At 34.2% G+C, this 13,231-nt stretch overlaps 1 protein-coding gene across 1 annotated transcript in view; it reads left to right on the forward strand.

Moving 5' to 3' along the window:
- HDAC9 (histone deacetylase 9) overlaps nucleotides 1-13,231 on the forward strand; it is a 1,023,935-nt gene that overhangs the window by 750,012 nt on the left and 260,692 nt on the right. The window contains exons 16-17 of the mRNA XM_056118063.1: nucleotides 3,374-3,494; nucleotides 8,661-8,710. Of these exons, the coding sequence (XP_055974038.1) occupies nucleotides 3,374-3,494; nucleotides 8,661-8,710 (171 nt within the window). The remainder of the gene's footprint in view (nucleotides 1-3,373; nucleotides 3,495-8,660; nucleotides 8,711-13,231) is intronic.

The following is a 13,231-nucleotide window of genomic DNA, read 5'->3' on the forward strand; positions in this document are numbered from 1 at the left end:
CTGCTCTTTTTCTGTAAAGTAAGAGCACTGCTCTTATTCTCAGCAGCCATATTTGTGATGGAGGTGAGTCTACTATAAGTATATTCTTTATGCCATTGACTTACTTAAAGAAATTTTTTTTTACATTTTTTAAAATTTATTTATTTATTCATTGAATCACTGTGGGAAAAGTTACAAAGTGTTCAGGTTTAAGTCTCAATCATGCAATTATCAAACTCATTTCCCTTCACCAGTACTTATTTTTCACCTCAAAGAACCCAATAAATCGCCCCTCTCCCAACCCTCCCAATGCCTGTGAGGCAGATGAATTCTAGTTAACACTCTATCTACTTTGATTAGATTCATTGTTTCGACAAAAGATGCACCATTTGTGAAATAATTTGTTTAAGAATTTTTTAAATAAAAAAGAAAAAGATTTATTAAATGCTTCCTGGGAGTCAGAAAGAAGGAGAGCAAATGGGGAAACATTTTAAGGTGAAAATTTATTATTTACATTTTACTAGTTATAGGGAGAGTACAAAGTAGAATGGAATACTCTTAAAATAATTAAATGCTAGATAGACTGTACCATATGCTTTCCCCTTACTATTAGTTGACCTTTATTTCTCAAGGGGATGACTGAGATCTAGCAGGTGTCTTATAATTTATCACCATTTGAAATACTGTCTGTAATTGATTCTTGTTAGCAGATTATTTTTCAAGTATATGCTTGAAAATTCAACCATAATGCAAGTGATATTTGTAAAAATGAGAAAATACTTTAGATAGGTATGGGATGTGTGGTATTTAAATCTATATGACTAATATGAATACAAAGATGTATGCTAATGGTATTAATATATGCAAGGAAAGATTCTATCTGTAACTGAAAAAAATCATAGAAATGGAGAAAGGAGAAGTTCAAATGAAGCTTTTTGATAGTAACTGTAGTACATGTCAGGCTGTTAGCTGTTGACCTAATATTGTTTTAAGATATTGTTTATATGATACACTGTATATAATGTTAGTGGGTATGGATTTTATAGAAATGAAAGCTGGAAGCTCTGTTGTTTCTTGATATTCATTATTTTTCCAGACTCAGGCTGATTGCAACAGTCTGGTTTACAGTGCTTGGATCATTTCAATTTTAGATGACTCAGACTATGGATTTGACACAATTTATCTTAGGGAATTTTATGCCAACTGAAATCTTAGAAGTCAAAAATAATTTCCTTTCATATAGGTTTAGACATTAATTTTACTAATTTTATCTGACTTGTTATTCTTTTCTTTTGTCGTTCTGATTTTACAGAAACAATACAAAATTCAGTGTTTATTAACAAGTCTCTTAGGTAAACAACATGTTCTTTTATTGATCAGAATAATGGCTTATCAAATAATCATTCATGCTTTTGATTTTGTCTTTAATGGCATCCATATTCTTATTATAGCTGCCTGGGAATACTTTTTCTAAAACATATTGTTCCTAGAAATTTACATTAGGTTAGATAATGTACAGTATGTTAAATATTAGTATAAAAATTGAGAGTTGCAGTGGCATGAGAGAAAACTCTGCTCTGTTTATTTTGCATATTCTTCCACAGTGTCAATAAATTTCTGTTTTGCATCATTTCCATCACATTCCTGTCACCTCCCTGGTATCCACTCATTCCTCTATCACTGTTACATGATCACTTATTTTTTTATTGACAGGCACAATTCTTCCCTGTATCCAACATGACCCTAAAAAGTGTCAGTGTATGGAAGGAATTTTTTGTTTGGCTGTTCAGTGACTTTCATCGACAGCAGCCACATTGCCTTAATGCTCTGGAATCAGTGCAGCAATCTGTGAATTAGAGGCACAATCAAGTGTGAACCACCAGTGGTATACTTTGGCATCAACTTATTAAACTACGGAGGCTGAAAGTGGAATTGGGTCTGGCCCTGAGACAATGTTATCAACTGATAATTCTGTTTTCAACTACTAACTTTATTACTAGGCATTCAAAAAGACAGGATTCTCTGAGTAGATGCTCTATAAATTTCATTTTCGTTCTGCATATATTCCCATAGACATACTTTGTCGGGACACATTTTAAGTGAAACATTAGTACTGCTTGAGTAATTTTAGGAAACACATCCATTTCCAAAGTTGAGGCTACTTATCTTCATACACCAATATTGGACTTATTGTTGCTCAGTTCTGAGAGATGTGTCCTGAAGAATGCTTTCTATATTGACTGAGGCGTTTGCTTTTTAAAAATATGATTTAACGTTTTATAATACTGTCAATATTAAGTATCATGAATACAATATTCCAATACCACAGCCCCCACCAGAGTGTCTATTTCCCTCCACCTCTATATCTGTTTCCCTCCATCACTGTCTCTGGGACCCCCATTTCCCCCCAACCAGCTTCAGTAACCCCATCACTTCTCCACCATGACTGAGGTTCATGTTAATGTTCAATTTTTGTCTGTGTTAAAGGATCACTTTGTTAGTTAAAATGAAACTCTCTGCCTAACATGTGTGTAAAAATATGGAGTGAGTGGAGATATCTCCAATGATGTCTTTAAGATTAAACAAGTTATTGTGTTTAATGTCCGGTTTGTCACAGGCTAATGTTTCTGTAAAAGATATTAAAATAACATACTGCAAATATAAAATATGATACATATAGACTGTATTTAATTAAATGAACATAGAATATAGTTTACTAAAGATTATAAAAGTTATAGCACCTTGAATTTTTCTATAGATCTCTTCATGGGCCATTCCCTAATAGTTCCTGTTACTGGTATTTTGGACACATTTTGGGTTGTGGAGTTTGAGCCACACCTGACTGTGCTTTGGGCTTCTTTGTGGCTCTATGCTTAGGAATCACAGGATACACTTTGAATATTGTTGGTCTAAGTAACATTACTGTGAGGAATATATGGGTGAAGTGATTAATGTTTGGTATTTAAGCAAATATTTTAAAATGTATTTACATCTATTTCTTCAAGAAACAATAAAATTTATGTTAATTGCTTCTTTGGGTAAGTGTAAAATAATATTTGAATTAATTTGCTTCTCAGGAAAGCAGTACCTCGATTAGTTTTTAAGCCAATGTTTTTACAGAGGACTTGACCATAAATTTCTGTTGCACATTTCTCTTCTTTTTAAAAGAATATAATTTAAATCAATTGCCCAGTTAGGTAAAAACAATCTTTTAAAGGTGAACATTGCAGCAATCATTTGCTATATAGTGGTATGACATTTTTATAATCAAATCTCTGCCTCGTTCCTTATGTGTTGAAACATAGCCTATTGTTAATCTTGAATGTGGCATGGCATCTTATTTTCTTCAAAATGTTTTCATTGAAGCACTGTAGTTATATATATTTTCTTTCAGCGAATTCAAGGTCGAAAAGCCAGCCTGGAGGAAATACAGCTTGTTCATTCTGAACATCATTCACTGTTATATGGCACCAATGCCCTGGATGGGCAGAAGCAGGATCCCCGGACGCTCCTAGGTGTGTACAGGTGTCCATTCTACCGAAAATAAAACATCCCAGCATTATCAGTAGTCAATGCGGGCATTAGTTGAAAACCCTTGACAAAACACGTGACCCCAAACTAGTTGTTCCAAATAATAACACTCTGTGGAATTAGTCATTTATGAGAGAGAGCAATGTAAAAACTTTTACATTAGGAAAATAATGCATGATCTATGATATTTGCATTTAAATTGATTTTAGAACATTGGTTTGCTGTTTTAGCTTACAGGAGTAAATGTTTTGTTCAGTTTGCTCACAGTTTTCCACTGAAAGAAAAAAATAATGTGATGAAAAATTTTCACCTCTCCCGTTTGCTTTATGTTTTTCCATTCTTTATAAAAATATTTTTAATAGACAAAGGGCGTAGTAAAAGTTAAAATGAATTCCCTTCCAAATATAGCTAAAAATGCTACACTTTATAGTGAAATTGCATTTTACATCTTAGTGCAATACTTATTGCATGTCTTACTGATAAAATTTCATAGTAGATGACTGAATGCTAATAAACTAATTTTAGTTAATGTGTGATTTTAAAAGTTTTGCCCTTATATTTAAAAATTACGTTTATATTGCAGTTTTGTGTAATTTTCATTGGACAAAAAGATAGAGTTTGGAAAAATGTCTTTTTTTATAAAAGCTTTTTTAAATAGAAAAAGTTGTATTAAGTTTATTATGAACCCAGGACAACAACGTATGCCAAAAGGGTCATGTTTTTAGTATTGTGACTACAAAAGGCATTTGAGTTCTTTTCCCTTTTCCTTTATAAACCTATTATTATTTCTGTTCCAACTTAGTGGATCCTTAACTAATTCTAGATTGTTTCAAAATGCCTCTATGTTAAATAGTCCTAAACAAATAAAAAAAGGTGAAGGATATAGTAGGCAGTTACCTTAGAAAGCAATTATAAGGGGAAATTCATAGTTGTGCACTATATGACATTTGTGTTTATTTCTTTTTGGTTTGGGAGCCACAACTGGTGGTGCTCAGGATTGACCTTTGACTGTTTACTGATCAGACCTGATGATCTTGGTGGGGAATATACAGGCACCGGGATTGAACCTGGGTCAGCAGCAAGCAAGGCAAATGTCTTACCTGCTATATTCTCTTCGATCCCTACAATCTGCCTTCATAAAAATGAATGACAGTCATTCCTAAGTAATTGGGTAGCTTATATGAAGTAAAGATCCATGGGTAAATCTATGTGTGTATCTATGTGTGCAGGGTATGAAGTGGTAGTTTGGGGGGAAATTAATATAAAGAGTAGGATATCAAGTTTTCCCAATTAGTAAGAAACAGGGGCTGGAGTGATAGCACAACAGTAGGGCATTTGCCTTGCACACAGCCAGCCAGCAGAGCCGGGTTCAATTATTTCTCTGCCCCTCTCGGCAAACTACCAAGGGTTTCTTGCCCGCATGGCAAAGCCTGGCGTGCTACCCGTGAGTATTTAATATGCCAAACACAGTAACAACAAGTCTCAAAATGGAGACGTTACTGGGCCCACTGGAGCAAATCAATGAACAATGGGAGGGCAGTGTTTGTTTTTGTTTGTTTTGTAAGAAACGGATTGCTAAAATTTGAGACTGGAATGCAATTTATATAGTAGGAACAAAAGTATATATTAATACAGGAGTGAATCAATGAAACCTTTGTATTCTTTTCTGTTGAGACATATGTGTTTGCATGCAGGGATACTTTACATAAAGTACTTTTGAAAACAACCTAATCACCATGAGATACACAGTTACAGAGTTGTTCATGATTGGGTTTCAGTCATACAATGTTACATCACCTGTCCCTTCACCAATGTTCCCAGTTTCCCTCCCACCCCATTCCCTGTAGCCTACCTCTATGGCAGGCTCTTTTATTCTTTCTTTCTTTCTTTCTTTCTTTCTTTCTTTCTTTCTTTCTTTCTTTCTTTCTTTCTTTCTTTCTTTCTTTCTTCTTTATTTCCCCCCCTTTCTCTTTCTCTCTGTGTCTTGGCATTATTGTTTGCAATACAGGTACTGAAAGGTTATCACGCTTATCACTTTACAGCACTCATTTCTTGTCCCAAGTAATCATTAGTTTGAGTATCCAATGAGAAATAAATATAATCAGACATTCTTCATTCTGTTAAATCTTACAAGGAAAACACTAAATTTTTTTCATTACTTTTCTCAACTACTCTCTTTCTCCCATATATCCAGACGTTTAATTGACTTTAAAAGTCAAGTACTAATTAAACAATTTTATTCTTTTAAAGGGCTGGAACGATAGCACAGTGGGTAGGGCATCTGCCTTGCCTGCGGCCGACCCAGGTTCAATATCTCAGCCCCTCTCGGAGAGCCTGGCAAACTACCAAGAGTATCTCGCCTGCATGGCAAAGCCTGGCAAGCTACCCGTGACATACTCGATAGACCAAAAACAGTAACAACAAGTGTCACAATTTGTTGTGAGACGTTACTGGTGCCCGCTCAAGCAAATCGATGAACAACGAGAGGACAGTGCTACAGTGCTACGGTGCTATTCTTTTGAAAATTAAATTTTCATATTTTTAAATAAAATTTAAGTTCTTGCGGCTGATTTACTTTAGCTTAAAAGACCAAATTAACGCTACTTGTGTGAATGTAAAACCATTGTTATAAAACCATTTTTTAGGTAGAGCAAAATTCATAACTCAGTATAGATTTTACCCTCTAATCCCCTTCTTTCACTTGTATTTAATTCTCTGTCTCTCCAGATTTCTCTCCCCAAAGATGTAGATTTGTGCCAGTGGAAATCCAGATTGATGAAAATAATTTTTTTTTGTAAATTTTCTGAGTTGACTTGATACTAATTTATTACTATATTCTAGATTTAAAATGACTAATTTAAGCAAAAGTTCATTATTATCAGAAATATAGATTTTTGTAACTTGAGAGACATTGATAGCATATAAAATAACTACATTTGAAAATGGTCAATATTTATCTCTTTAAATGGCCTGTAAACACTGGTGGAGGGATGGGTGTTTGATCATTGTGTGACTGTAACCCAAACATGAAAGCTTGTAACTCTCTCAGGGTGATTCAATAAAATAAATAAATAAATAGTCTGTGAAATGAAACTGCAATAACAGTCTCTCCAAGTCTTTCTGATGCAAGATTTTCTTCATATTAATATTCTTCTTGATATTTCTAAGATTTTTATTATCTTATAGCTAGGGAGACCTCAGGCCAAAGATAAGGCAATAAATAAAACATTATAAAAAAATTAAGTCCATTTAGTTCTATTATTTTTTCATATACAATAAATTTAAAATCACTATTTGTATTGTGAGAATCATTAAATAAAATGTCCTTAGGCAGCATATAAATTATTTTCCAATTCTTTAAGAGTTTATTAATTTTTTATTAAAGTTGTTTTATTATGTTCAAATATTGTTTTTATACCTTTTAATTGACTATGAAATGAAAAGTTTAGACATTAAAATGTGCATCCATATCTTACTTTCACATGTTACTTTTAAATGCCTCCTTTAAAAATATTCAGAGATGCAGAAATATCTTTGCTAAGAGGAATAACTTAAGTAAACTCTATGTCTTCTCAAGCTATACACATATCTTGGGTCAAACTTTTTTTTTGCGGTATCAGTATTCTACTTTTAATATTTTCCTTTTATTTTACTCCTTAATTTTTTTGTCCAAGAGAATATTTTTATAAATAGAGAGATTTCTCAAAAATTTTCAGTTGCATTTTTCTTTATCATTTTACATCTGTTAGTGATTACATTTGCAAATCAAGTCACGCAATTCATTGTTTTCAAAATAAACTGTCTTCAGTGACAGTAAAATATATTTAGATCTTTACTGATGTGTCATTTGAATTCCAGCACAAACCTGTTTTTAATTTTTATAATCAATTATTTTATTCATCATCAATGGAACAAATGAGTTGGAGTAGGTAATAAGGAGGTTTGTGCCTGGTTACACCATTGATCTCCTGAGTGACCTGAGTCATTGATGAATCCTTAGACTATGATGTAGCAATCTTCACTGCCCTTTCCTTTAATTAAATCTGTAAGTCAGATTTTAATCTGAGATGTTTAGAAGTAGTTACCTCTGTGTTCTATTTATCTAAGAGATAATGTAGGAATAGAATTGAGACTATACAAGATGGTTGCTAAATATCCCATGAATATACATTCTAAGGAACGGTCATGAGTGAGATTTTGATAAACTATACTTTACAATTATCTGTTTATATTCATATTATTTAAATCCCAAATGGAAATATTAATGGGTTATCCTTTTCATGTGTTCCTGGTTTGTTTTAAAATATTTTGAATATTGGAGAGACTTCTGGGGTATACTTGATCTTAGCCATATATGTGAAGTAGTTGTTAAGAATAAAAATATATTTTGGGACTGGAGAAATATTACTGTGGGTAAGGTGTTAGTCTTGCTCATGCTTGACCAGTGTTTGGCCCTCGGAGTCCCACATGGTTCCCCAAGCACCACCAGGAGAAATTCCTGAGTGTAGAGCAACGAGTAACCCTAAGCACTCCTGGGTGTTGCCCCAAAAGAAAAAACAACAAAAAAGAAATATATATTTGAATAGATGTTTCAATATTTGGAAAAATGTAAAGTGATGGAGTATTTCATACACTTGTGACTCAAAAGAGCACATTAGAAGTAAATAGGTAATATAATTAGTATGGTTATAAGTTAAAATTTTGATATATAATAAAAAGGGCCATTAAAAATATCTCATAAATCAAATTACATAAGTATATGTTCTTTACATGAATAAATAGATAGCTTATGCTATAATGTTAATATTCACTAATTTCGTTTTTATATATGTAAATTTTATCAGTTACCTTTTTAAATTTGTTTTAATTTTTTTTCATTTTATTAGGCATCATGAGTTACAAAGTTATTCATACTTAAATTTTTGACATACAGTGTTTCATCACAGATCCGGTCACCAGTGTCAACTTCTCTCCACAAATATTCCCAGTTTCCCTCTCCTTCCTTCTACCTCACCCCATCCCCAGTCTGCCACCTTGAAAGGCACCTTTTAATTACATTTTAAATAGAAGATATCATCATATGCTAATAAACAATAATTTAAAAATTATATTTCTAATTTACATATTTTTCATGCCTTTTTTCTGTATAGGTGATGCCTCTCAAAAAATTTTTTCTTCATTACCTTGTGGTGGACTTGGGGTAAGTATGAGTTTATTTACTGCCTTTAAATAACATGAATTTAATTTTATTTCTTAAAATATCTCTTCTGTTTAAAATGTATGTAATCAAAATATTTCCTTTTATTTTTCTATTCTTAAACAGAAGTTTAGAGCTGTTTTCAATAAATATTATAATAGACATTAATACTGGCTACAAAATTTGTAGGGCTTTCTGCCAAATGAAATTGCAGACTCCTTTTTTCAAAAATTATGAAGAATTTTCAGATGGTGACAACTGAAAATTAAATGATTTGCAAGGACTTTCTAATTGTAACATCCCATAAGAATGCACAAATTGTATGTTCATGAAGCTTGCTCTGTTAGAATTTGATTTAGCTGGTGTAAAAAGGTAATACTAGAGATTTTAATAGTTAATCAGTAGATTTCAATTTTCGGTAGACTTGAATATGCATATATAGTATATCCTTGGTGAAATGGCATAAACTTCACAATGTGCTTAGCATTGTGGGAGATTTTATTTGAGAATTCCCTGGGGCCATTTTTGTCTTCAATAATTAACAAAGCCTTTTTGACCGGGGATATTTATACCACATTTCAAGGACAAATTTGTTTGAATATAGCAACATATGAAGAAAAATGCCTACATTTTTGTGGATGATTAGAACATACCCTGTAACCTGCAATCTATTTAAAGTTAACCCTTACCAGTAACAAGCTATCATCTTGGAGAACTGAGTACTAAGCCATGTTAGAACAACATAATCTAGGTCTATTTCAAAGCACTAATGTTGCAATGTTTTAGGGAATATTTTTCTACATGCAGATTTTATTTATGTATTTTTAGCTAATACGATTTTACAACTTAACAACCTACTATATCCAGGATTCTTAATGGTTTCATAAAATAATGATGTGTGTTAATATCATTTTACAGATAAGAAACTGAGGACTCAGAAAAGGGCGAGTCTTATTTAAGGGTGAATGGCTAAATTAGGAGGTTGGAATGCAAGTACATGCAGAAGAGTTCTAGAGAAACTGTTTTAGGACTTGCCATAGTCTGCATCTTAAAGGCAACCCCTAGTGTCTAGCATGTATGTCTGTATCAGTTCAAGAGTGAACTTCACTTTTTTGACCCCCTAAAGAGAATAATTATCACCCCACAATAAACGTTGCTCATTTTCAGCAAACTCTTAGAATTGAGGAGTTGCAAAATCATTCTAGAAAGCAGAGAATAAACTGGCTTTTTAGATGGGGTTTATAGGCCTTTTCACTTCTTTCTTAATAGTCTTAAGTTTCTGCTTTAAGAAACTGGGATCTGGAGCAATAGCACAGTGGGTAGGGCATTTGCCTTGCACGTGGCCCACCCAGGTTCGATCCCCAGTATCCCATATGATACACTACCCCACTCCCCACCCCCCAGCACTGCGAGTAGTAATCCCTGTGCATCACGGGGTGTGACCCCCCCCCCAAGAAAAAGAAATTGGCTGGTTACTGGCAAATGAAGCAAATTCTGAAACAGAACTAGTTACTGCTTGATGAGTGTGGTAACAGGATGTAAGTCAACTCCATTCAGTGGTGGTTGTCAGTCAGTTCTTATTACTCATTTACAAGCGTATTTAATTTTTGATCCAGAGGTAAATTAAAATGCTCCCTAGTATTCACCGCTAAATCTGACCTAGTTTGTGCCTATAACTCACTATCTTTTGAACACATAAAATCATTACTCAGCTACTCTAAATCCACAGGTAACATTTGCTGTAGTCACTTACTTTAGCAAAGAAATGCTCAGAAATTTGCCCAGGAATGACTAGCAACTGCTGCCTTTAGCCTAATGGCTTAGTTATAGCAATGTAAAGAACAGTGGATGTCATACAGTAAATTCTTGATAACATCTTCACACATTGACCTAATTTGGCTGAGGGCAACAAAGGTGGAGGTAAATTCAGCTTGAGTCAGCAAAGCCATGAGAAAGAAGATTGGTTAGGCTAAGTATATCAGTGCTGGAGAAGACTGAAGAGAGGCAAATTTATCAAATTGGCTATATCTTTTCTTATACTGCCTACAATACATGAGTGTGTATATGTGTGAGCATGTGTGAGTCTAAGTGTGTGTGTCTGTATAAGTGTGTGTGTGTGTGTCTGTGTATGGTACATACATGCACTGGCTCACAAAATCTCATTCTTTTTGTTCTTGAGAACTAGTTTCATTCTTCATATTTTCCCCCCAAAAAACAAGTTTTCTTTTAGATACACAAGAATCATCTTGCCACTAATTGCTTTTTGTTTGTTTTCCATAACTGCTGTACTTAGGACTTTCTCTTGGCTGTGTTCATAAGGATCATTCTTAGTGGTGGTCAAAGTACAGATGGTACTATATGAGGTACAGGAAATTGAATCAGGATTGTTTTATGCAAGTCAAGTGTCTTACACCCTACACTACCTCTATAGCCCCAAATCTTTGGTTTTGATACAAGTTCTAAGGAAAACCTTAGGTACACTGGATTTGAGCCAGTGCATGTATGTGGCACACACAGATACACACACACTTATACAGACACACACACTTGGACACACACGCTCACACATATACACATTCACCTAGATATGTGATTGTATATAAGATACTCAGTCTAAACTTGGAATAACTAATCTTGAGGATAATGTGGAATCTTAGAGATCTTGGAAACCATTGAAATTCTGTTATATTGAGATACTCTTCTGATTCAAATTATCAAATGTGAAATGATTGCTTAAATTCTGGAATACTTTAATCTCCCAATTATTAAATGCCTGTTGTCTAGCATACCTTTTTCCAAATACCTACTAGTTACCTTGAACATATTCCTGCTGAATACTAATGGTTTGATTGACTTTTGAGAAAACTCCCTTGGACATTATGAAATCAGAAAATCCCTCCTTCTTATTACATTTGTCCCTGAAGCTGTGTGTAATAATGCTATTGTGGTGTTGAAGTAGCCCAGTGGTCCTCTGGTATTGAAGTTGTGCTCTCAGTAATTGCATTATCCTTATGTGCTCTTGACAATTGCAAACTTTCTGAGTTCCTTTGTGTTTGGTTCTCATTGCTTAGTTACTATGGCATGACTCATGCTTGATTATTGTATGATTACACTGCAAGAAAATGCACCAAATTCAGAGAGCATTTTACAAAATCCCAAGGTTTTGTAAAAACTTGGTCATTGTATAGTGACAAAGATAATTGAGGGACTCTGGAAACAAAAGCAAGTGCAGGACCACTTTAGTCCTCACTCCTCAGGGTATATTACTAAAAATAGCGATCATTTTCCTGGCCATCTGACCTGCTGCTGTGTGAAGAAATCTTGAAGTCATTTCTCAGCCTTATTTTTCCTTCTTCACTTGATAGGCCACAAAAAAAAAAACCCACAAAAGCAAGGACGAGCAGGCTTTTATGATAATGTCGTCATCAGCTCCCAGCTTCAAACGCTTCTGCGGCTTTTGAGTTGTCATTTATAACTTGGAACTGAATCGACCCATAATTCCCCTGATACACTTAGAGAAATTGATAACAGACTCTGCACTTCTTTTATGGCTCGGAGGAGGCAACTCCAATCACATCACTATTGGCAGGCAATATTATTTTTTGACATGGTAGTAAAAGTATAAAGGGGCTTATGGCATTTGTTTAGATGAGGAATGGGCTCTCAAGCTGTGCTGGGGTTTATGGGACCAGATTAGTGAGAAGCAAAGGGAATATGATGTTTGCAAACAGGATATGATTTTATATATAAGTTTGGGTTTCATGCTCTAGTCCCTCGAGATAGCCCTGCAGACAGCAGAGAATTCCACTTTTATCCTATAACAGACAAACTCCTAGTGCCAAAAGGCAGAAAAATAAACGTGGTCAATGGGCAGTGTCAGACCCTGAGTGGAGGAGGAGGACTGTGGAAGAGACAAACAATTCCCTCAGAGGAATGAAGAATTGCAGAGCCTGGGCAAAATCTGGGTCTGCCTAACTGGTCAAAGATGTGCCAAAACGGAGAATCTGTGAGGCTTGCTCAAGGCTCCTTCTCCAGCAGCAGCTCGATCTGTGAACATGAAGCCAGACTTTTATTCCAAACATTAACTCTGTCCACATTCTATTTGATTATACCGCTATCTGAAACACAAGGGTTAGGCATGTCACTTCTGTGATTTGAGGAGGAGGTGATAGAAAGAGGGATCTAGTTATGGAGTGGGACTTAATTTAAGGCTCATTTCAATTTCTCTGAGGTTTTCAGCACACATTTCAGTTATATTCTAACTATATTCTAACTGTACTCACTATTCAGAGACAGATTGGGATAAAATAACTTACATCTTCTTTCATTCCACCAGATTTTGAATGTAAACACTTCCCTTTCACAGATAAAATTAAATATACATATAAGTATTATATGTATATATACCTAGATATTCAGAAGACAATTCTTGTTTCTTACATCGCATCTATACATTCACTTTATTTTTCCATAGGATATATATATCTGGTTGGTCTCCACATTTATTTTCTCAATAGTGAAAAA

The sequence above is a fragment of the Sorex fumeus genome, unplaced genomic scaffold, assembly GCF_029834395.1.
Source record: "Sorex fumeus unplaced genomic scaffold, SorFum_2.1 ptg000037l, whole genome shotgun sequence".
NCBI classification, from domain to species: domain Eukaryota; kingdom Metazoa; phylum Chordata; class Mammalia; order Eulipotyphla; family Soricidae; genus Sorex; species Sorex fumeus.